General features: G+C 37.2%; 1 protein-coding gene across 2 annotated transcripts in view; it reads left to right on the top strand.

Annotated features, from left to right (window-relative positions):
* The window catches only part of ARAP2 (ArfGAP with RhoGAP domain, ankyrin repeat and PH domain 2), a 179286-nt gene that overhangs the window by 60811 nt on the left and 94165 nt on the right, over positions 1 to 24310 (top strand). For both annotated transcript variants that reach the window (XM_057309690.1, XM_044387654.3), the window contains exons 10-15: positions 5845 to 5960; positions 8587 to 8786; positions 11659 to 11744; positions 12693 to 12875; positions 16894 to 17068; positions 17531 to 17665. In XM_057309690.1, the coding sequence (XP_057165673.1) occupies positions 5845 to 5960; positions 8587 to 8786; positions 11659 to 11744; positions 12693 to 12875; positions 16894 to 17068; positions 17531 to 17665 (895 nt within the window). The remainder of the gene's footprint in view (positions 1 to 5844; positions 5961 to 8586; positions 8787 to 11658; positions 11745 to 12692; positions 12876 to 16893; positions 17069 to 17530; positions 17666 to 24310) is intronic.

The following is a 24310-nucleotide window of genomic DNA, read 5'->3' as shown; positions in this document are numbered from 1 at the left end:
TCAGTAAACATTTTGCAGAATGAACTTGTTGAGTTTGTGGTCATTTACAGCTGTTTTCTTGTCTACAGAGCTTATCATTTTTTTAAAATTTTGTTTTCAAGTTATTCTCTTTTCTGTGAATTGTCTCTTGATTTTCTTTTTCCATTTATTTATTGGGATTTTATTGTCTTTCCTGACAATATCTTTAAGCTTTTCCTATAATAAAGATAACTAATCGTCAGGTCATTTTCTGTAACTGCTTTTCTGAGCTAACACTTACTTTTCATCCTTCAGTTAATTTTTGTGTAGAAATTTTATTATAATTAAACTGCTTTTTATTTCAAAGCTTATAGATTTTCTATATTCTGGCAAATAATTATTTTATAAATATGTCTTGACATGAAGTGGACGTAGTATATAAGGCAGTACTTAAAATTTTAAATGAGATACTAAAATCCGAACATACACTGCAGTATATGTAGTGTCACACGCATGGTATTGCTATTTGAATGAAATTTCTGCAAATGGATGTGACGCACATTTAAGATAATTGGCTTTGGTTTCCATTTGTTAGGTTGTTCTGACAGCCAGTCTCCCCCCCACTTTTTTTTTTTGTGATTAGTGTTTTTCAGGATCATGTGAGTATTAGTGAATTCATTACAACCAGATGTCTTGCTTGGTGGGTCTGTGTATCCATTTAATGATAATTGTGGCATTGAGGATTTAACTATATAAATTCACTTGATTAAACATTTTCAAATCAGGGTGTAACAAGAGACTCATTCCCCCTCGTTCCCCTACATAATGTTCCTGGTGTCTGGCACGGGAATGAAACTCTAATAGAATTTAAATAGACCTCATAGGGCTCTGGGTTGAGTAGCACAGAAAGAAGCAGCAGGATGTAGGTGGTGGCCTCAGCTTCTCTGGGTTCTGTATCTGGCCAAAGTCTGCATCTGGTGTTTCCCCGGAAATGTGGTGCCAATGTCATACAATGCCACATCTGTTTTCAACAAATGTTTAAGCACCAAGTTCTTAAATCTCTGGCATGGAAACCTGGCATCCAGTATTTCCAAAAATAGGTTTGAGATTTCAGCAAATTTGGGGTTAACAAACCCTTCTTTAATTTTTCCAGTTAGGGATCAAGCTTTTATTTTGCTCTTTCGCTATGTAGTTTTAAAATGTAGTTTTAACCGGGTTCTGTTGCTACAAATTCATAAAAATAACCCATTTCAGCATTTTGGTAAATAGTTACCATTCATTCTAAACCGACTATATACTATAGAATCATTGGTGGGAATACTTTCAGTCATTGTAAATAAAATGGAGATACTTTTATTGAAGACAGATTGTGAATTTAGAACTCACAAATGAAAGGATTGTTTGTTTGTATTAGACCCTTAATTTATATGGCCCTCAATTTTTGTAACGGTGCTGTGTAAGGTAGATATTACTGTGTTTTTACAAATGAGAAAATTGAGGCTTTTTAGATAAAGTAAATAACTTGGTAGTGGTCATACAGCCAATAAATGGCTTAGCCAGGATTCTCCCCCAGGTCTTACTCCCAGTGCCGACATGGTCATGACCACCTTTGCAGGTTGTCCAGATCTGTTTGCCAAGTGGCACTGTTGTTTTAGTAGGAGTGGTGGTGGGATTCATGCTTTGTGAGATCCCACATTCTGTGACAGCAAATTAACGTAAAATATTGTTTAGTCCAGAATCTCTTTTTAGCTTTTTGCTTTCTATAGTAATATTCTACCCACTGAATTTTCATGCTCCTTTTTTTTTTTTTTTCTGTCCAGCTTATAGCATTCTAAGTGTTGAAAGTGTGGCTTATCCCTGACTTGTGCCTGTTTTTCAAAATGAGATTATTGCTGACAATCAGACTGTAGCTAAAGGGTAACTTGTTTTGACATTTGCCTTCCACCCCATTTTTTGAAATTTATATATGCTTGCTAGTTATCTTAAATATGTGTTTCCTTGTGATTAACTTTTTCATAGGTAATATGTTCACTTGGTTTCAAATTCAAGAGGTAGACACTAACAATAATGGTAACAGTTGCTAGCTAGATCTATGTAGCACTTAGTGCATGCCTGGCATTCTTCTAAGCATATTTAATGGGTTGATTTCATCTTCCCCACACCGAAGAAGCGTTAGTACTACTGTTCTCCCCGTTGTGCAAATGTGAGAACTGAAGCAGGAGAGGTATACCCGATCAAGCTGGTCTGGGTTTTGTCAATGGTCTGGTCAAGTTTCACTTCCTTTGGAAAGTCTCATAAGAACACAACTCTCTCTTACCAGGATCGGCTGGATTCAATGTTTACAGCTATGCACTTATTACAGTTCTCTCTCATTTCCTCCTTAGACTGTAAGCTTCCCAACGGTGGGTACCCTGTCTTATGCTCTTGTGTGGATCCAGGATTTAGCCTGACTTCTGGCACACACACAGTACTTTATAAATGCTGTTTTGCCAGGACGAATTCTCCCATTTTAAAAATGGCTATATCTGCTCTGCCTTCACAGAATAATTTACAAGGTCAAATGAGAGTTCATGGCTTTCCGTAAGCTTCAGAGCACGACACAAATAGATAGGAAACCAATTATGGAGTACATCGTATATGCTTTTAAAGCCTCTGGACGTTAACACAGGGGTGGGCACACAGGACAAATAGGATCTTGAAAATGTGTCACCGTGTTCTGGCCAGAGTATTTTTAGCCAGTAGTCTTAATGATTTCAAATGATTTTTGTATAATCATTGCATGCCTTTTCTTCTGCTCTACAGAAGGCAGAAGGCACTGTTGCTATCCTGATATTTAAATATTGCAGACTCATCCTGTCTAGAGTCTACAGCTGGTTCTGCTGTCTAGTTCAGTTTTTCTCAACATTGGCTGCATATGAGAATCACAGGGTTGTAGTTTTGCTTTTTAACTACAGAATCTGAAGCTCTGCTTTCCAGTTCAGGGGATAAGAATCTCAGGGTTGGAGGGAGCGTTGAGGAATTAGATCTATTCTTAATATGTCCTAAATACAGTCTGAAAAAGTGGCTTAATGTCACCACAAATATTTTTAATAAGAAACACAGTTGTTTCATATTTAATAGCTCTCGAGAGCACTGACATTTATTTTGTTACTCTGCTGTACATTTTACAGTCTGTTTGTGCCGGTGAATTCAGCGGATACTCTAATTACTTGAAACCATATGGCCATGGCCAGCAGCTGATAAATGGGTTACAATTTTCTTCCAGGCTAAAAAAATCATCTTTGCCTTGCTTGGAGGAAATGTGGGGTCTAGAGCCTACCCTCACCTATTTTATTTTTAACAGAAATCTCAGCTTTATAGGTAGACGTTTCACAACTTGCTTGTAGAAATGAGGGGCCACCAATTCAGGCCGGAACCTGGAGGAGGCTCATCGGTTTCTATAAACCATGGTCACTCTTGCCATCTGCTAGTCTCATGGTTTGAGTGTGTGCCTCTGACCTTCCAAACACCCAGTACCTGCAAGCCAGGCGCTCATCGGAGGATGTAACTTGGCATAGAATGTAACAATGCATATCCAGCTCTTGTGGGGTCTTCATTATGGAGCATTGTTGGAAGGACATGCAGTGTGTTCTAGAGTTACTCCTGCATCACGTTGGACCGTCAGAAAGTTGTTTTTAAAATATCCTACCTTGCCTGCCATATGGTAGCTACACTTGTGGTGAGCATAGCACAATTCCCACTTGGAACTAATGTAATATTGTTCGTGAAATATACTTCAACTAAAAACAACAACAACAAAAAACACAAATAAAACTTACCTTGCTACCCCTACTTTATTTCTTCATTTCTAAAAGAGAGTTTGAGTTTACAGTCACTTGCATTGAGGTTCTCCAACAATTGTTACCCAGCAAGAACACTGGTATGGACAATTGAGAATTTTTTTTTTTTTAATCGCAGTAAGTAGGTATAACACTGAGCCTGATTGATTCTCCTTGTCCCTATAGATTACATTAAGTACTGATTTTTAGTTGAGTTTGCCATACAAAGTATATTACGTTTTTCTAATTATTTTGCCATACAAAGTATATTACGTTTTTCTAATTATTTTGCCATACAAAGTATATTACGTTTTTCTAATTATTTTGCAACACTTAGCATGTCTGCATCTTCTCTTTTATATTATTGACTCTCAATTTCTGGCCTGTTTTTCCTAACAGAACAAGCTATTTGTACAAATTGATGATATGTTTTATAAATGCGTCATTTCCTTATTCTAACTTAACATCGTATGTTAAAAAAATGGAGAGAGGCTTTTCTGCAACTTATGAATGAAAACTCTGGATACTTTTGCAAGTGGGGGAAATCTGTTACAGTATTATTTCACTTATTAGTCAGGAATGCTTTATTAGCAGATGACAAAAACCCCAAAGGATCCCTTGAATAGATAGGGATTTCTTTGTTTTAACAGATCTCTTGGTGTAGGCAGCAGAGAGCTGACGCCTCCAGGGAACAAGGTTCTTCCTATTTTTTTCTCACTCTGGCATCCTAAGTACAAGAATTTGTCCTCAGGCTTTTCATCTCGAGAATTCTAACAGCTTCTGTGCTGCTAGGTGTTATTTCCAAAGAAGATGGAACGGTGAGGGGTAGGAGTCTTTCTTCTTCCAAGATTTGTCCCCCACCCACTCCCACCCCAGGAATTTTTTATATTTTATTGACTAAAACTAAGACATATGACCCCTCCTAGCTTGCAAGGGAGATGGGAAAATAGTACTTTTACTCTTAGCCTGTAGAGAGAAGGCGGCCAGTGAATTTTCAGTCTCTGCCAGAAGTATTCTTATTGAAAATAGACCAATATTTTTTGTAGTCTATCTTTAGTACGGCTACTTTTTCTAATCAAATTGAATTTAGGAATTCAGAGCACATTGAATCTGAACCTGTATACATGGATAAATTAGTCCTTTGAAGTTGAGAATAATTATATTTTTAAAGTGTTGAGATTATTTGATAAATCAAATTCCCAAACCCTTATGATTAGATAATATTTAAAATTTTAATGTTTTTAGAAGGCAGACCTTGTAGCCTTTTGAACAATTTCTAATTTTGGTGGGACAAACTGAACAGAGGGGTTATAGGTATTGAACAAATGGCAGTTTTCATACCACAGTTGCATTAAAAGAGCTTAAGAATTTAATTGAAGGAAGAGGAAAGTAATAAAATATTGGGAATGAGATAAAATTGTAAAATATATAATGCTTTTGTTTGAGAGTGAATGAGAAAAATAATTTGACAGAGCAGAGGTAACATCACAGTAAAACAAAGACCAATCAGTTTGGGTTTCAGTCATGCTCTGCCACGTACAACTAGCTGTGCTTTCCATGTGACTTTCATCTCTTTGGGCCTCAGTTTCCCCTTCTTTTTTTATAAATAGTAATTATACCAGCCTCATGGTGTCATTTGAGTCCGTTACTTAAAAATTGCTAGGCACATGCTAAGGGCTAGTTAACTCTTAGTTTCCTTTATTATATAGATAAAGATTGTATAGATAAAGATGAAAAAGTGCCTGACTTTGAAAAGCAAGCATGGACAGTTCACAAACTGTGTCCTAGTCAACTTAACATTTCATGTGAAAGAAGTCTGTACTTGATCAGTAGCTCAACTGTCCAGTTTGGAATGGCACTGGGTTAGCGTGGATCGAGAGTGCCTATCTAAAATAAGAAAACCACTGTCAATCCATTTTTAATGACTTATTCAGTTCTACATGTATATGTGTTGTAAAATTTAGTAGGATATAATGATACTTATGGATTTTGAAAGTACAAGTATATTCTCTAAAATCCATATTTTTATTTCCTTATACTGTTGTTATATATTTTTTCTCCCAACTAGGATTTTAAGAGTGGACTTGGTATTACCATAATTCCTATGAATGTAGCAAATGTAAAGCAAGTGGACAGAACTGTAAAACAGTCTTTTGAAATAATCACTCCCTACAGGAGTTTTAGGTAAGCTATATTTAAACGTTTGTGTTTGTGTTATTCCAGGAAATCTTGGGCGATCTACTTTTACATCGCTAATGGTGATTTTATTTCTTATATATCACATAATAAAATCATGTTGTTATTTTCTATATTGTCTAATTTATTGGCCCGTATATAAAAACACCTCATAAAAGTGACTTGAATTATCACACAACCTGCAGAGATACTAATTTCATGAGATTTGGGGCATTTTTTCCCTTAATACCTTTTTTACTTAGTAGGTGTGATAAATATACTAATTTTTTATCAACAAATATATGAAAAATTCCTTCACATTATGAAGGAATAAAGAATACTACATTGTCTTTAAGCTGTATTTTTATTTACCTTCTGTTAGCCTAATCAAATGCAGTCTTCCTTTAAAATCAATTCCTGATTACAGTTGCTCCATAATGATTTCTAAAAGGAACTCCTGCTGATGGGTCTTTAATAGCACTTATTGATCAAATATTTTAACAGTTCATTATATATTTTGTATTACAGTAATCTAGTAATTACCTCATATGACAATGAAAAAGAACACTTTAAGTTCCTAATATGTTTTAATAATCTATAATAACTTCATAGCTTTGGTACACAGAAGAGGCATAAGTCAGTGTCTGTGAGTTCACCCACATTAATTCATTTGTTACAAATAATCAGCGTATCACAGGGTAGTATGCAGGTCAGAGGCAATTGTCAGAGGCCTTTGAAGGACTAACAGTTACTTAGCAATTTTGAAAATACTCCCAAATCTGATATTCATTTCATCTGTCAGAAGTGTCTGCTGGCTCAAATTTTGAAGAAAAAATAATCACCATAACAAATTTTACTTTCACATATGCAGATTCAAGCCTCAAATGAAAATGTAGAGATTGGCTGAGTTGTTTTTACTCATAGTATTTCTGACACAAAATATGTGGTGGGCTTTTTCCTCACACCAACCAATTCTCCGTGTCTCCAGATCCCAACTGGGTGTCCTACAATTCAGTCCTATTCTGACAGCGGCTACTCGGAGTGAGCATTAGACTCACAAGTTTAAGGGCTCAATCACACAAAGCTGCCCTCACTTCAGACTCCAGTCACAAGTATTGGGTCCTCAGCTTACCCACGCTTCCTTCTAACTTGGCTGCAAATTGGGATTCCCACGACCCCAACTCCCCCAGTTTCACTATTTGGTGAGAATGGCTCTCAGAACTCAAGAGGACAGTTTAATTAACTATTGCCAGTTTATTATAAAGAATGCATCTTGGGAACATCAAAATGGGAGAGCCACACAAAGCAAGGTACCTCATGCCTTCTCTGGGTACATCACCCTCTCAGCACTTCAATGTGTTCATCAGTCTGGAAGCTTTCTGAACCCTATTGTTCAGGGGTTATTACGGGGGGGGGGTTCATTCTGTAGGCATGATTGGTTAAATCCTTGGTCATTGGTGATTAACTCAATTGCTAGCCCCTCTCCCATCCCTAGAGGTCGGGGCGGGGGGGATCTTTTAGTTCCCCCTCTAATGATACCTTGGTCTTTCTGGTGGCCAGCTCCCATCCTGAAGCTTTTGAGGCCTCCAGCCACAACTTATCTCACAAGCATTCAAAAGACACGTCACTTAGGGCACTCCAAGGGTTTTAGAATCTGTGTACCAGTAACCTAGGTGCAAAGACCATTGTGCCATATTGGCTGTGACCAATCTCTATGTAAAAGTGGAAACCACTAAGAAGCTTATGAATATCATACTGATGATGGCAACATAAAAAGTGCTTCAAAAAATATCCATGTAAGCTACTCAGTTTCCTTATGGATTATTTGGAATATGTTAGTGATCTCTTATTTTCATTATATTTCAAAACATTTTCATCTTCAGAACAGAAAATTTTAATGTGAAACATTTTGCGGGTCATTGGCCGAGTTTGGAGCATTGTAATACATTTCCTGACACATCGTACATACTCGATAAACATTTCTTGGAGTGAACCCATGGTTAATGTTTTATCCCTATACTCAGGTATCCAGTAAACACTAAGAATTAGGATAAATCAGAACATGGCTAAAAATGAGTTAGAATTCCGTTAGAATAGTAGTCACTTGAAACTTTTGATTTCTCAGTTTCTTAAAGCCATCTGGACATTCTTCTAATTAAAAAAGAAAATCTATTTTTAAGACTGAAAAAAAATCAAAATTTCTGGTGGGTGTTCTTGATAATTTAGTTTCAGACTATCATGGCATACTTTTTTGGCAAAATAATCCAGTAGTCCCAAAACTCTGAAACTCAGCCAGTCTCTCATTGATTATTATATAACCACTGCTTAGGAAATATGGCCTCTCATTTAAACTCTTGACCTAACAAGGCAGTTTTTATATCCTGGTCAGAAAAATGTACATATTAATTTTGGTTCAAGATATGTAAACAAATTCATAAGCAGTGTGGGATGTTAAAGGAAAAAAATAGATTTTTAAATTAGATGATTTTTAACAGAAAAGACTATTCAGCTGCCTGGAAGGCATATTTTTCAGCTGCTGTTTAATTTGTGAGCGAAATGAATATGCAAACTGAACATACTGCTTAATTGGCCTTTACAAGGGAGATCGATAATGCAGAAACATTAATTGTTTCAGCTTTACAGCCGAGTCCGAAAAAGAGAAACAAGAGTGGATTGAAGCTGTGCAGCAATCGATAGCAGAAACTCTCTCTGATTATGAGGTAGCTGAGAAGATTTGGTTCAATGAATCCAACAGGAGCTGTGCCGATTGTAAAGCCCCGGACCCTGACTGGGCATCCATCAATCTCTGTGTTGTCATCTGTAAGAAGTGTGCAGGTAATTAGCGATAAGTTATGCTCATCACTGTTTGGTAGCAGATTGGCACTGAATGCTCTTTACTGTCATACGTAATGTGTCCCAGCTAACAGTTGTGAAAAATAAAAACAGAGGCGGCTTATTACATTTAAATTAAATTTAGAAATATCTTATAGTTCTAAAGTTCTCTTATGCATGACTTCAATGTAAAAATCGATTTTTAAGCATGTAATCATTTTATGTGCCTCCTGGTCCATGTGTGGCTTTTAAAAGGACAGTGTTGAAATTTTTAGATTTTGAGGTCAGTGTGTTTTAGAATGCACCCTGAACATGTTTGCGTCTCTGCATAATTTGCCCACTTCTCCTCAGTCATATTTTGTAAGATGTGTATTTCATGTCAAGGTCATTCAGAGCTCTTTATGGTCCAGCAGATCCGGTATCTCTTTTAATGAGAGTATTTATTTAGAAGCATTTCCAAAGAGTATTGAGGTTTCTGACAGTAACCAGTACTATTACTGGTTATCTTATTGTGACTTTACAGCTCACAGACCATCTGACAGCTCAGTGTATTTGGGGGTTCACAGTTCCAGTGAGTGGAGGGCATGGACTCTAGCTTAGGTGTGTAGTCATAGAGGTCTTGGAGGAAGTTAGCCACATTCTAAACTTCACTTCACTTCAGCTTCCTGGCATTACCAGGTACTGTGCTGGTCCTGGGAAATAAAAAATGTGCGAGAGGTTGCTATGTCCTCCACAGATATATAAATACTAATTGCAGTGGAGTATGATGATGGCAAGACCAGAGTGGAGTACAGGTTTCATTGACCTCAGCTAGGGCAGAGACTAGGACAGTTGCTTCGGTCCTTAATACTTTCCAAGAGTTCTGTGCTTCCACGGTTCTTATCACACTAAGATTTTCTCAGGAGCTAATTAACCTCAGTGGCAACAAGAAAAAGCATCAGCTAATCCCCCTCTACTTTGTATTTCTTCCCAACCTTTTTTCCTCTCCAGTCTCGTTGGAAGAGAGCCTTTGTGTTGTCCAAGGCAATTCTTTCTACTCCTGTCTCCGTCTTCTTTCTTCTCTTCTTGGGATCCTCACCTCATCACTTATTCCCTCTCTGTAATAATTCAACCGTGGGTTCTTTTGTTTCAGCATATATACTTATGCAAGTCTGTTGTCTTGACACTAGCTTCCTGAAAACTTCGCATTCCCCTGTATGTATCATTCTCTCTTTTCCCTTCACAGACAGGGTACTCTCAAGAGTAGAATTCTGCACAGCTTTCCTTCCTTTTTTAACTTCCTAGTTTTTCTTCGTCCTATGATCAGTTTTCTCTTTAGTCCAGTAAATATATCTTCACCATGTTTACCAGTGTATTTTACCCCTCAGTTTCTGTGTGGTCCGTTTCTATCTTTATTATCTTTCCTGCAGTATTTGGCACTGCGATATTTGACCAGTGTTTATGACTTCCCATCCTCCCTTAACTTCCAAAATACCATTTTCTCTTTGTGTGTTCTTAATACTCTGGCCATCCTTTTTCAGGTTACTTTTCCTTTGCCTGGTCCTGAAATACATGTGTTCCTTTGGGTTACATCCTCAGTTCTCTTTCACTCCAATGTTCCTGGTTGATGTTATTTATCATTTAAGTTCAACACTCGCTTATAAGTGGACGATTCTCACTCTGTTGGACACCATACTCATAGGTCTACCTACTGAACTCTCTTCTTGGATTTGCCCAAGAGACCTCAAAAATAGCATGTGAAAAATGGAGCTGTCTTTGCTTCTCAGCTCATTACATAAAACCAAACATTCTCATTTATTCCAAATCTTGGTCAGAAGTGATACTGTCTATCCTACATTCAAGCCTAAAACCTGGGATACCTTCTGACCCTTCCCCTTTCATTAAAGCCAACCAAGTCCCAGAAATTATTATCTCAGGATTTCTGAATCTGCCCTCCCTTTTGTTGCTCCTCCTGCTTGTTTCAACCCAGATTCTTTTTTTTTTGCCTCCACGACTTCAGGGATTCTTTCCAGTTCTTCTACCTGTTTTCTGAGTTCATCCCCTTTCAGTGATGCCTTTCGTTGGTCTTTATAAATGCAAACCTATGCATAGTTCTGCCCTTGGGATTTTAGGACTTTGTGCTCTGAGTAGTTACCATTTTAAAGAAAGGAGGGAAGGACCTTCTTACCTAATGTAGAGAGAGGAATGAGTTTTCATACTCATAGGCAAAAAGTCCTTAAGATAGGGACAATGTCTTGAATACCTTTGTCCCCTCCTCAGCCTAGAAAGCATCGGACACATTCCTGGGTGCCCAGTAATGACTGAATGATGATTACACAGCATAATTGAATTGATGCTAATAGAATGCTGGGCTCTTACTCTCTTTCAGGCGTATGAGTAAAATAAAAAATCCACTTCGTATTTCTAGATACATGTTTATTAGAGTTGCTAGTTTTTTTGTTTTTTTTTGTTTTTGTTTTGTTTTGTTTTTTGTTTTTTTAGGAGTAAAAGTATATCTGTGTTCACATACATGGAATTTAAACAGACCTATTATAGAAGGTTTTCAGTAACCTCTAATTGCCAGTTAATTACCAAGTGATGAATATACACACATATATATTGGTACACACATATACCCAGTTAAAACTGTAGTTTTGTACCACTACGGTAGTGATGAAGATAATTACTGTCACCTTCATTGTGGTTGGGATTTCTGTATAATTGTCACCACTACTCTTAATACTGCTGGCAAAAGGAAAAGAAAGTAGATATTGGTGTGTTTTAAGTTGAAACACATACATACACACATACATGTATGCAGAGATACACATTTTTTTAAAGATAAAATACATATACATACAAATGAAATAGAAATGCAATTGTGTCTTGACTTCAGGACAACATAGATCTCTAGGACCGAAAGATTCCAAGGTTAGAAGTCTAAAAATGGATGCCAGCATTTGGAGCAATGAACTCATTGAGGTAAGTCCAACCTAACTGTGGATGTGGTTAGCAGGGATCAGGTGGTAGTTAGCAGTGGGGTGGCATGAATTACTTTAGGAGTTTTTTGATAAAGTTCTCACCACACTGTAAAAGTGGCTTGTAGCCTGTTTAGTAGTAGTCTTCCTACTTCAACTTTTAGAATGCTGCTTAAATGAGATAGTTACTTTAAAAATATAAACTACGAGGAATTTCATAGTAATAGCTACTTTTAAAGGCTTGACAACATTTTTTTTTTAAAGCCAGAATTTCTTTCTTTTTAACACAGCATGGATAAAATATTAGAAAAGTGAATGAAAACATTTGGCAAAATTATCTATTCTTTCTCTTGGCCATGCTCTGTCATTAACTGTGCTCATGTCTGACTTTCTGTTTCCCGTTTCCATTTTCTTCTTGGATTTCAGTAACCCTCTCAACCACATTACCCCACCTACTCGGCCATTTTAAATGAATCTGTTTCTATGTGAGCTTCAAAAAATAATAATGCTTTTGTTGCAATTTGGGTCACTTGTGGTTTCTTTTCTAGCTTATCTTGTGCCGTTACTAAAATCAGTGAGGCTGTACTTAAAATAGAAATAATATCTGCTTTCACACTCCATCTTCCTGAAAGATGTGGGTTTTTCATGTGTTTTTGCATATTTTATACTAAGTTATATTTTTTTTGGGGGGGGGAGTATGCACGTGGGGGCAGGGGAGGGGCAGAGGGAGACAGAGAATCTTAAGCAGGCTCTATGCTCAGTGTAGAGCCCTATGCAAGGCTCGATCTCATGACCCGAGATCAGGACCTGAGCCACAATCAAGAGTTGGACGCTTAACTGACTGAGCCACCCAGGCGCCCCCTAAGTTATATTTTAATTTGTGAGTCAGGTTTTTGCAAATTCAAGTACATTTTATGAACTCATATTGTTTTATAACTTTCTGACTATTTAGCTCTTTATTGTCATTGGAAACAAAAGAGCAAATGACTTTTGGGCTGGTAATCTTCAAAAAGATGAAGAGTTACATATGGACTCACCTGTAGAAAAGAGAAAAAACTTTATCACTCAGAAGTACAAAGAAGGAAGATTCAGAAAGACCCTACTGGCGTCTCTCACCAAAGAAGAATTAAATAAGGTATCAAAAAATATATAACAGTAGACATGGCTCTTGATGTCTTTTGAAACATGGGTCAAGGAGTTTGGAAAGAATTTTAAAAAGTCCTTTACTGTCTGATAAGAGTATTGTTTAATGTTATTTTATTTCCATTTGTGAGATTGTACTATTGATTTTACCACTGTTTAACTTAAGAATTCATTACCAATAGCGAATAATATTAGTCTTTGTCCATAACATGAGTTTGCAGCTAATTTAGGCCTACTCCAGTGTTCTGAGAACTATGCAACTTTCCTTATTTTAGGGACAAGACACTAAGCATAACTTCCAACTTGTACATTGTTGATATTGTGTCACCAGAATAAACATCATTTACTCAGTGTATTGTTACAAGCAATGCTTTGCTTAGTGCTGTTGACCCCAAGTGTTGTTTGCCTTTGGCTGAGTGATTCCAGACTTGGTGCCTGTTTTATGCTGCTCACTTGTTCTTTACCCTTTTGGCAAAGGATTTGTTAAGGATCCTGCCTGATTTCTTTTTTGAAATTGCTACTTCAATTTCTTATGTGTTAGGAGGCTTGTCCAAATAGAGATATTTAATACATGTACGTTTACATGCCTATTGTTTTTGTGCTTAGAGAATACATTCTTTCATAGTTCTTTTTTTAGTATGCTTTTAGTGGCAGTACTTATGGATAAAAATCCTCAAGTAAGTAGCATTATGCTGAACATTTTGGAAAACAAAGGCCTTTTTCATCCTTCTGTAGAAATTACAAAATCATACAATTGATTTACATTTCTATCGGATTAATTCCTCTAAATTAAGTTTTTAGTCTTTGTACATCTTTGGTGATCATAAAGTGAGGCCACCAATTGATTTTAAAGCAATGGCAGAAGAAATATGAAGGATTCAGAATGGGCAGCTAAGGTAGAGGAGAGTGGGTGAGATGGTATGGGGGAGGGGTTTGGGAACTATGTATGTATATAGGTTATTACTAAGACATTTTGTTTTGGATGGTGGTTTCATTAGTGATAAATACATTATTAAAATTGACCAGTTATAACAGACATACATGGAATAATAGCAACAGGGTATCATAAACCAAGGATTTTGATTCTGTGCACCAGAGGTCCATAATAAATATGTAAATAGTAAGTTGTGGATTTTGAGAAGTAACTGGTGAAGTTAGAGAACCAGGGCATAGCTTCCTCTAATGGTTTCTTTCTTTTTGATAGTGATGGGTATCTTATTAGTGGGTATACTAATGTCCCCAAATGAAGCTCTGTCTGCCACACCACACAGTTTTCATTAGATAAGTTTTACATTATTACTAGCAAATGAATTCTTCTAAGAATATTTAGAGAAGTCTACCCATTGGGATTTATTGCTACAGTGGACTTCTTAAAAATGGTACTCTTCATGTCAGCAAATAATTTTATTGAATAGATATATTTTTAATTGAGATATAATTTACCTCTAACATTATATAAGTTTATTCAACCTCTTGATTCGGTACATTTATATATTGTGGTATGATTGCCACTGTAGCTATAGCTGACACCTGTATTGTATCACATAATTGTCATTTCTTTTTTGTAGTGAGAACATTTAAATTCTAGTCTCTGAGCAGTTTTGGGGTAAATTATACAGTATAATTGATTATAGCCACTATGCCATTCATTAGATCTCCAGAACTTATTTATCTTCTAGTTGCAAATTTGTATCCTTGAACAACATCTCCCCACCCTCCAGACACCCCGTGGTAACCACATTCTAATCTGTCTTCCTATGAGTTTGGCTTTTTTAGATTCTACATATAAGCAATATATAGTATTTGTCTTTCTCTGGCTAATCTCATTGAACATTATGACTTCAGGTTCCATCCATGTCCCAAATGGCAGGATTTCCTTCTGCCTCATGGCTGAATAGTATTCGTGTGTGTGTGTGTGTGTGTGTGTGTGTGTGTGTGTGTGTGTACCATGTCATCTTTATTCATTCATCTGTTGATGGATACTTAGGTTGTTTCCATATATTGGCTATTGTGAATAATGTTCTAATAGACATGAGATTGCAGATCTAAACCCTTCTAATAGGTGTGCGATAATATCTCATTGTGCTTTCGATTTGCATTTCCCTGATGATTAATAATGTCGAACATCTTTTCATGTAACTGTTGGCCATTTGGATGTCTTCTTGGAAAAATGTCTGTTCAGTTTCTCTGCCCATTTTTTAATTGGATTGTTTTTGAGCTTGTGAGTTCTTTATATATTTTGGATATTAACTCTTTATCTAATGTATGGTTTGCAAATATTTACTCCCATTGTATAGGTTTACCTTTTCATTTTGTTGATTTTTCTTCAGCTGTGAAGCAGCTTTTTAGTTTGATATAGTCCCGCTTATTGATTTTTTTTTCTTTTGTTGCTTGTGCTTTTGGTGTTGTCTCCAAAGAGTCACTGTCAAGACCAATTTCAAGGAGCTTTTTCTTGTGTTTCTTCTAGGAATTTTAAGGTATCAGGTCTTATGTTTTAGTCTTTAATCTTTTTTGAGTACATTTTTGTGAATGGTGTAAGATAAGGCTCCAGTTTCATTTTTCTGTGTGTCCTATCCAGTTTCCCAACACTATTTGTTGAAGAGACTACCCTTTTTCCATTCTGTGTTCATAGTGGATAGATATTTATTGCACACTTACAAGTTCTGAGTTCTTTTTTAGGTTCTGGGGATACAATTGTAGTAAAATGTAAATGTGCTTCTTTTATTCATGAGAGTTATAGTCAAGTAAGGGAGACTGACTGTGAACAGCTGGAATCCAGTAAATACACCATAACAAATACATTGTGCTGTGAAGGAAAACAGTAGCAGGGAGATGAAAGAATAAGAGGAAATACACGTGATTAACTGGGGGGGGGGCAGTCAAAGGCTAGTGCAGTGGATAGGATGTTAGCTGGTATCTTTTTCAATACCCTCATGTTGCAGATGAGATAAACTAAGACTCAGGAAGGTGAGGGATTGCCTAAGATCACCTGGCAAATTGGTACAAAGTCAGGTATAGGTCGGGCTGTTTGATGCAAAGGAAATTCTGTAGGCCAGCTAGACCATGGTAGGAAAGGTAAGTACATTATTTAACAGTTGACCGTCCAGGGCTGGAACTGTGAATGCATCATGGGACTTCTTGGCTGTACAGTCTGAGCTGCCTACTGGGATATTTAATGAGCAATTATTCTGAAGTTGCATTGTAGGGGTGAATTAACCAGTGTAGGTGCACCATGTCAAGAAGGAGGTGAAATGGTGAGTCTGGGGCTAAAAAATCAGATAGTATCAGGGTGCCAAAATCACAGGGGTTGAAAGCAAATGGGAAGCCAGTAAAGTGAGGAAGCAGTAAGGATGAGAAGAGATTTGAAGGCAGTTTATTACTTCAAAGTAACAACAAAAGCAACAACAATACAATTAGGTTCCAACAGTTGCTAGTGTTTGTACAATGATGTATAACATCAGTCAGTATTGTTTTATTACCTCCTGCTTGCCATGGCTCCCTCCCATCCATACCCCACACAAAAGGAAAGATACTGGATTTGCTTTGCACTCATCTTTCAAATTCCCAAAGCACAACAATACTTTAAAAAATTATATAGATCCTGATTAGGCTGAAAAATACATACATACAACGTTCATATGACAAAACATTTATCAGTTACTTCATTATTACATTTTAAACGTTTGCATTTTCTGAGCACCCAGCCATTATCATAGTACATAAAGCATAAAAAATGTCTTCCTAAGCAACTATGATGGATTGGAAAGTTGGAACATCACAACAATGGAACAATGAATTAAAACTCGGAGGTCTTAGGTTGTAATTTAAATTCATACAAAGCAGGCCTTTTGAACCTGTTGCTTAATTCAGGGCATACTTATTATTAGCTTTCTAGGTCAGAAAAGGAATACAAACTTCATTTTATAAGTGGCTTGGCAGACTTTCACACATTTTAATAGCTAGAATTGTATTTCCTTCCCTTAAAAGGTGTATTTTCTTTTAATGACCAGGCTCTGTGCGCTGCTGTCGTGAAACCAGATGTTCTGGAAACAATGGCTTTGCTGTTCAGTGGAGCAGACGTCATGTGTGCAACTGGAGATCCTGTGCATAGCACCCCCTACCTGCTGGCCAAGAAGGCTGGACAGAGCCTGCAGATGGAATTTCTCTACCATAACAAATTCTCCGGTCAGTCCCTGTCCCTCCATTAGCCTGGTCTCTTCTGCTATATGCCCAAAAGGACTGACGCACAAATCTGCTTATTTCTCAAATAAGAAAAACCATCAGAATGAAGACAAGCATGATTTTTAAAAAGATAGAAGATGCTTAAGACCATGTTTTGTTTCATTTCAAGGAAAATGTCTAGGAAATAAATCTTTTATATTTCTTTAATCTTATAAATCAAAGATTAAAATAGTTAATCCCACCTAATCATTTTCACCAAAATTAATTCTGATTTTCATATATGAATAATAAACATAACAAGTGCTTATTTGCAAATTCTGTGCAATGTGAAATAAATACCTGTATATTCTGTGGTGAATTTGAAGTAACTTTTCTTCTAGCTAAAAACTCACCTATATATTCAAAAGCAAAGAGAAAGTATTTACATTTTAGATTGCAGATGTATTATTCCTGTGATTTTTCCAGATTTCCCTCAACATGACATTCACTCTGAAGGTGGATTAAGTCAAGAGGCTTCCCAGTCCACGTTTCTCTGTGACTTTTTGTATCAGGCTCCTTCTGCTGCTTCTAAACTCTCTGCAGAGAAAAAACTGCTTGAAGGTATCTTTTCGATTTTGTTATCTGTTAAAACTTTATGTCATTATCAAAACAATTATGTTTAAATTTTGATTTTTTTTTCCTCCTTAAGACGTTAGATTTGATCTTGCCCTAGAGAAGTATTTTTTGAGGATTTATAAATGCTTCAAGGCACAGATACTATTTCATGCACGACAGCAGGGATTTACCACTGGGCTGGAATGCTCGTGTGAATTCTCAACAGAATTCACTGATGTCTCTTTACGGCCAGCCAACTCTGTTTCAGGATTGAAGGGTTATTCCAAAGAAATGTGAAACTCAGCCCCCTCCCTTAGGGACAAACACGCTAACTGGGGAGATAATGGAGATAAATGTCAACACATAGGCAGAACTGACAAGTTTTCAGTATGTATTCTGTCGGCATACTAAGGGGTATGAAGTAGTTCTGTTTGTTCTGGTTGTAAGTGTATGTGTGTAAGTAGAATACAGCTTAAGCATGGTTTCAAAAAAATGATGGGAATTAATTTGACAACCTATTCTAGGTTTGGGGAATTATCTGAGCAGTCACGGTAGGCATTTATCCATCTCTGCATCCAGCTCCTTGTGTCCAGCGTGCGGTAAGCATTAGGAGGTGCGAAAATGAGTAAGGCACAGATCTCATGTTCAATACATATGAACTAATTTGAGAAATATAGGCAGAAAAGTGTAATGAGATCTTACTGGAACAAAGAGAATTTTAAGAGAGATCAAGCTGTATAGGCCAATTGGTGGTGGGTGTTTAGAGGCTCAAGAGCCTAGTATTAATTCTCTAGGTGGTATAATCCAGCTATATTACTCTATCAAAGGAACAATAGGATGAAAAACTCACTTTTGAGTGTTAATCCTGATCTTTGTGCTTTAAAGTGATTATTTCAGTATAAATGCTTTATGTCCAAAGAAATGATATCCCTAGGTAGAATTATATTGGGATTAGCCCTACTTTATTAGGTTTTCCAGAAAACAGTAGCTATCCTTTAGTGAGCAGGTACTATGTGTAAAGCATTGCTCCAGGCACTTTGTGTACATTAATTGTAATCCTCATAATGAAAATGGAGGAGCTCAGCATGAAACTGAGTTTTATGTCTGATTTGTGTTGTAATTGTTATTGTAACAGTTTGGCCTTGGTCAAAATGTTATGGCTCGGTGGCATTTTGAATTTAGATGTTTTTGGTTCTTTCAGCAGTTGGTTATTCAATGTCTTCCTGCACTCAAACTAATAATAAATCACAAATTTTATTGAGATTTTCTTGAAATCTTCTATTGCTCTTCAGTATTTAACCCTTAGGTAGTCAGAAGTTGGTCAGAAATGGGGAGGAGAGTACCTGTATAATCTGTGAATTGGCTGTAGTAATTATTAAGATAATTGACTACTAGCTGGTTAATGCCCTTGTAAATAACTTTGCAGGTTTTCTACGTTATTTCTTCTTATAAAAAGATGAAATAGGAAATTTGAAGTATGAGATTTACTTTCTAAAACTCAAGTGTATCATAAGCACTTTGCAGCTAAAAATAAGCTTTCATTTATTTTTTGGCAAAAACAAAAAAAGTGCTTATAATATTTATAGACTTAACAGTTTGATTTAATATTTCCTTGAAATAGATTGCTTTTCTTAATCACTCGAGGAATAAATTGATGTTTTAAACTTGTAACTAAATCTTCTTTTATCTTTTATAAATTAACTATAGATTTGTTGTTAAATTTTACTTCCAAAATTAGAAACTGGTGCCTTCTTTGTAATTTAATTGGGGATGTTTTCTCATTTTGGAACGTCTTGTTTTAAGTAATATGAAATTAAGCTTTTGCACTTTGGCTCTGTAGCACAGCAGAAAAGATTTCATTGGAAAGTAATCTCCTGGTAATGTATTCTTTGATGGTCTTCATTTCTTCCGTCCAGGTTGTCAGCAAGTTCTGTCATTTCAAACTCAATATAGATCTTGAGTCAGTTGGCTCCTCTCCACCTTCCCAGCCCCATCACGTCCTCCCAGGGCTGCCGCAGCCTCTGTAATTTTTCTCCCAGTAGCGACCCTAGCTTCCTTCCAAACCATTCTCCAAAAGCAGATTTAATGATCATTAAAAATGTAGATCAGATCTTGTATTTTCATTGTTTGAGTATATTCGGCAGCTTTTCCTATGACAGAATATATCCCTGTTCCTTAGTGTGACCTAAGAGACCCTCCTGTCCCTTCCCCTCTTCATTTCACATTATTCCTCCCTGCACTCACAGGCCTGGCCCCACTGTTTTCCTCTCTGCTCCTACAACATGTCGTGTTCTTTTCTGCCCTTCTGGACTTTGACAATTGCTGTTCATTTTGCCAGGAGGGCACTTCCCCCAATCTGGCTTTTTCTCGTTTTTCAGGCATCCGTTTAGTGCTACTGTAGTATGCCGTCACTGGTAGCTCTTTCCTTTCGTGGGGTTCTTCTTATTTCCATCATAGCATTTATTGCATGAAGATGACCCCTCCTTTATTGGTCTCTCTCTCTCTCTCCTCTCTCTGTCTTTCGTGAAAGCTCAATGGGACATTAGCATTTGCTGGCTTAGTCAAGATTATCAAATCTTTGGTGCCTAAAATAGTGTCCACACACGGTAGTCATGTGTAAATACTTGTTGAATAAGTGGAATTTCTCTTACCAAGTTATTACTGGTATAAAAGTGCAAGAGACTTGTTAATATTTTGTTTTTGACTTGTGCCTAGAAAGATGCAGTTGTGGGTCAACAGACATGTGAAAAGATGTTCAACATCACTAATCATTAGGGAAGTGCAAATCAAAACCATCTTATACCTGTCAGTATGGCAAGTATCTAAAAGACAAGAAGTGGATGTTGGCAAGGATGCGGAGAACCCTCATGTACTGTTGGTAGGAATGTACCTTGGTGCAACCACTGTGGAACACAGTATGGAGGTGCCTCAGAAAACTAATAATAGGAAAACCATATGATCCGGTAATTGCACCATTGGGTATTTACCCAGAGAAAGCAGACACACTAATTCAAAAAGGTATATGCAGCATTTTTTACAGTAGCTGAGTTATGGAAGCAACCTAAATGTCTATCCATAGAGGAGTAAATAAAGAAGACATGAGGTATATATACGATGGAATATGACTCAGCTATAAAAAACAGCAGTATCTTGCCATTTGGGACAATATGGATGGACCTAGAGGGCCTTATGCTAAGTGCCATAAGTCAAATACTATATGAATTCAGTTATATGTGGAATCTATAAAGCAAAACAAATGGACAAATAAAGAAAGCAGAAACAAAATAATAAATACAAAGAAAAAACCAGGGGTTGCCAAAGGGGAGGGGGGTTGGGGAGGATGGGCAAAATAGGTGAAGGGGATTAAGAGGTACAGGCTTCCAAATGTGAAGTAATTAAGTCATGGGAATGAAAGCTACAGCATTGGGAAGATAGTAATATTGTAATAATATTGTATAGTGACAAATAGTGGCCGATGATGACCATGCTTGTCATGGTGAGCACTGCACAATGTACAGAATTATCAAATCACTGTCATATACCTGAAAAGTATGTTGTACAACGAAAAGCAATAGAACATTGTGTGTCCACTAGACTCCAATTAAAAAATTATATAATCGCTGACACAAAACATTTTGTTCGGAAAGCGTCTGCTTAAAAATGAAGAAAAAGTCGAACTACCAAGACACAAAGTTCTGGTTTTGTCGTCGTCGTTTTTTCTTTTCTCTCTCAAGACGCTGTAGCAGTATTACTCCTATTGAGCACCTGCTTTATGGAAACAAATGAATTATTTGGAAAGATTTAGAGATGAAAGCGTGGCTGTCGCCTTTGCCCCCGAATGGCAAGCACCTGGACTGCAGCACTCCGTCAGTGCGTGTCAGGACAGCCGTAGAGCGAAATGATTAAACAGGAAGAAAAAAGAGTAAAATGCATGCGGTCCTTCAGAGAGTTACACGAGGCTTCAGATTGTCAGTTCAAGTTTTCAGGATTTGAGGTTCTTCTAGCCTCAGGTTATGAAGACTGATCTGTATTTTTCTTTTTCTTTTTCTTTTTTTTTTTCTTCTCAATTTAGTGTTCATGAAAAGAAAGATTGATAGCTCGCGTTAAACCTAAGTATAGAGCTGAATAATAGCATCCTGGTTTTGTTTTCTGTTTTCTCCCCTCAACCGTATTTTTTTCCCCTTGGTGTCTTACCGTGATTTGCTGACACGGTGTTTGATTTTTAAAAAGAAAGTGGTTGATATGGTTTGCTAGAAACTCTATATAGTCTGTTAATATTTAATTTCATAAATTAGCATTGAGGGATTTTGAAGATCTTTTGTTCTAGAAATGCCTAGCTTGTGTAGTCTAAAAATGTTCAAGGCTAAACCACATTTATTTTAAATGAAAAGAATTCCTAGTGTGTATTCCTATTTTCAGTGAATGCTGAATACTATCAGTTTAGGAAATCCTTCATCAGGAAACAACTTCACGGTTTCAAAAAATAATAGCTTGCCTTCACTGTCTTAGATTTAGTGTACACGTGTGACTTCTGCTCTCTCTAGTATGTTTTAAAAATGGACATACATGCTTCAAATGTGTAACAGGTGCAGAGAGGCAGTATTGTTAAGTGGCCAAGAGGCTAGGTTCCCAGAGCTTGGCTGCCTGGGTTCTACTCTCCGCTCTGATGCTAAGAACTTGTGTGATCTTGGAGAAGTCAGGTAACCATTCTGTGCCTGTGGACAGGGCACAAGGGAGGGATGTGTCATAGAACTGACCTAGTAGGGCTTTTCTGAGGATTCAGTGAGTTAATGTATGTAAAATGTGTAGAGAAGAATGCATGGCACGTAAATATGATGAGGAAGGGGTGAGGGCAGCAGAAGCAGCAGCAGAGGGTCTATTTACACAACTGTTTCTGATTTCCTACTAGCCTCTAAGTGTAGGCATATCCTCCAGGTGGTAGCTGTCACCCAGTGTTCCCAACAGTAGTGTCCACGTCACTTCATAGTGGTATTTCAATAGCTCACCTCTGGAGTCCTTTCTTGTGTTTGGACAAATTCCAGTAATGTTTTTCTTCTCTGATCTAAATATCAAGATTGAATAGAAAGAATGAACAACCCCTCCGGCCAGTGCAACCACCATACACACCAGCCTTTGTCAAACAAACAGCTTGTGTCCTGAGAGTTAACCTTTCTGTGGCCCCGGTTTTATTTCTGGTGGACATCTTTGGTAATTGGTTAACAGTGAGACTTCCTCTGTAGCAGAGTGTGTCTTGTCAACGTCAGAGTTAGGAGAGCATATCTGAATTGGGCTAAGCAAAGCAATGCAACCCAGCATAAGCCCTTCATTGCATCCCAAATGAATAGGAATGCCAAGATTTCCTATCACAGTTTTGTTATTATAAATCCTCAGAGGTAATGTCTGTGCCTGCTTGTCTGACCTCTGGCCCATTTTCACTTACCGCCCCCCCCCCCAAAAAAAAAGCAAATCAAGGGTTATACTGGTGATGATGCTATAGGACTAAATCCCCTCAAGCTCATATTTCAAACCGAAAATGAGTTTGTACTCACCTTTTTAAAGGATCTGTCATTCGTTTCTCATTAGAATTTACATAATTAGATACTGCATTTACATTTATTTTATGCTCTTGCATTTGGCACTTTTTGTTTAAGACCTTCCAACGACTCCCACTTGTCTGCCGAGAAAGGAACGAACTCCTGAACACCTGTCACATAAGACTCCTGGGGCCTGGCCTCTGCGTGGGTCTGTGGTCAGCTTTCCTATTTGCTAACTTCATGTGTAATCTGGTTCTCTGGCCAGATCGATTTTTGGCAGTTTCCCCTTTCCTTGACTTTTCTCACAGTGTTTTTTTTCCCAGAATTATGGAGTGGTTATAGCTCAAAATGTATTTTTTGCTACTTTAGTGTCTTTTCAGTCATAAATAACTATTCCAAAAGCTGTGTTTTTCTGTGAAATGGTTTATCATTCTAGTCTGAGGATGGCCTCCCTCCACACATGCTTCCAACCCCTAAAGGATCCCTGCCTCCACCATGGTTATTATTCCAGATTTACCTCCTCTTGGATTGGACTGCAAACTGCTTGAGGACAGGGGGTGGGGTTCCTAACTGTGCCAGTAATTATCTGCATACTCAGTAAGTGTACCTGTTTTGCATTATTCTTATGAGGATTATCCTCTTCATCTGAGTACATTGTTGTGAAGTTGTTTTATAACTCCAGTTGGTTAGTACTTTGACTTTTCCTTATATCTCGGAAATCTACAATAAATGCTCATTTAAAAATGGTGGCCTTTCATGATTTTCATATAACGGTGCAGAGTACACACTGTGACGCAGGATTTGAGGTCCTGCATGGTCGGTATATCACCTTCCAGTCAGCATTGATTGGTCTCTGTGAGCTTTCTTTCCCAGCACCCATCAAGACATTCTTTGTGCTGTTTTCCTCTGCCATTTCTGATTCAGCTTCTCATTTGGCAGTTACTCAGAATACAGTGATCCGAAACTCTCAGGATTTGGGCCTTTTAAGTATTTCTCCTCTTGATGGTTTTGGAGGCTAAACACATCATCTTGTTTTCTTTCTTCATTATCACCCTACCTGCAGTAAAGGGAATTTTAAAGATGAGGGTAATCTATAGTTTCTTTTAACTTTTCGTTT

This window comes from Ursus arctos, unplaced genomic scaffold (genome assembly GCF_023065955.2).
Source record: "Ursus arctos isolate Adak ecotype North America unplaced genomic scaffold, UrsArc2.0 scaffold_9, whole genome shotgun sequence".
NCBI lineage: Eukaryota > Metazoa > Chordata > Mammalia > Carnivora > Ursidae > Ursus > Ursus arctos.
Note: the sequence above shows the minus strand (reverse complement) of the source record. Positions and strands in the feature narration are given on the sequence as shown.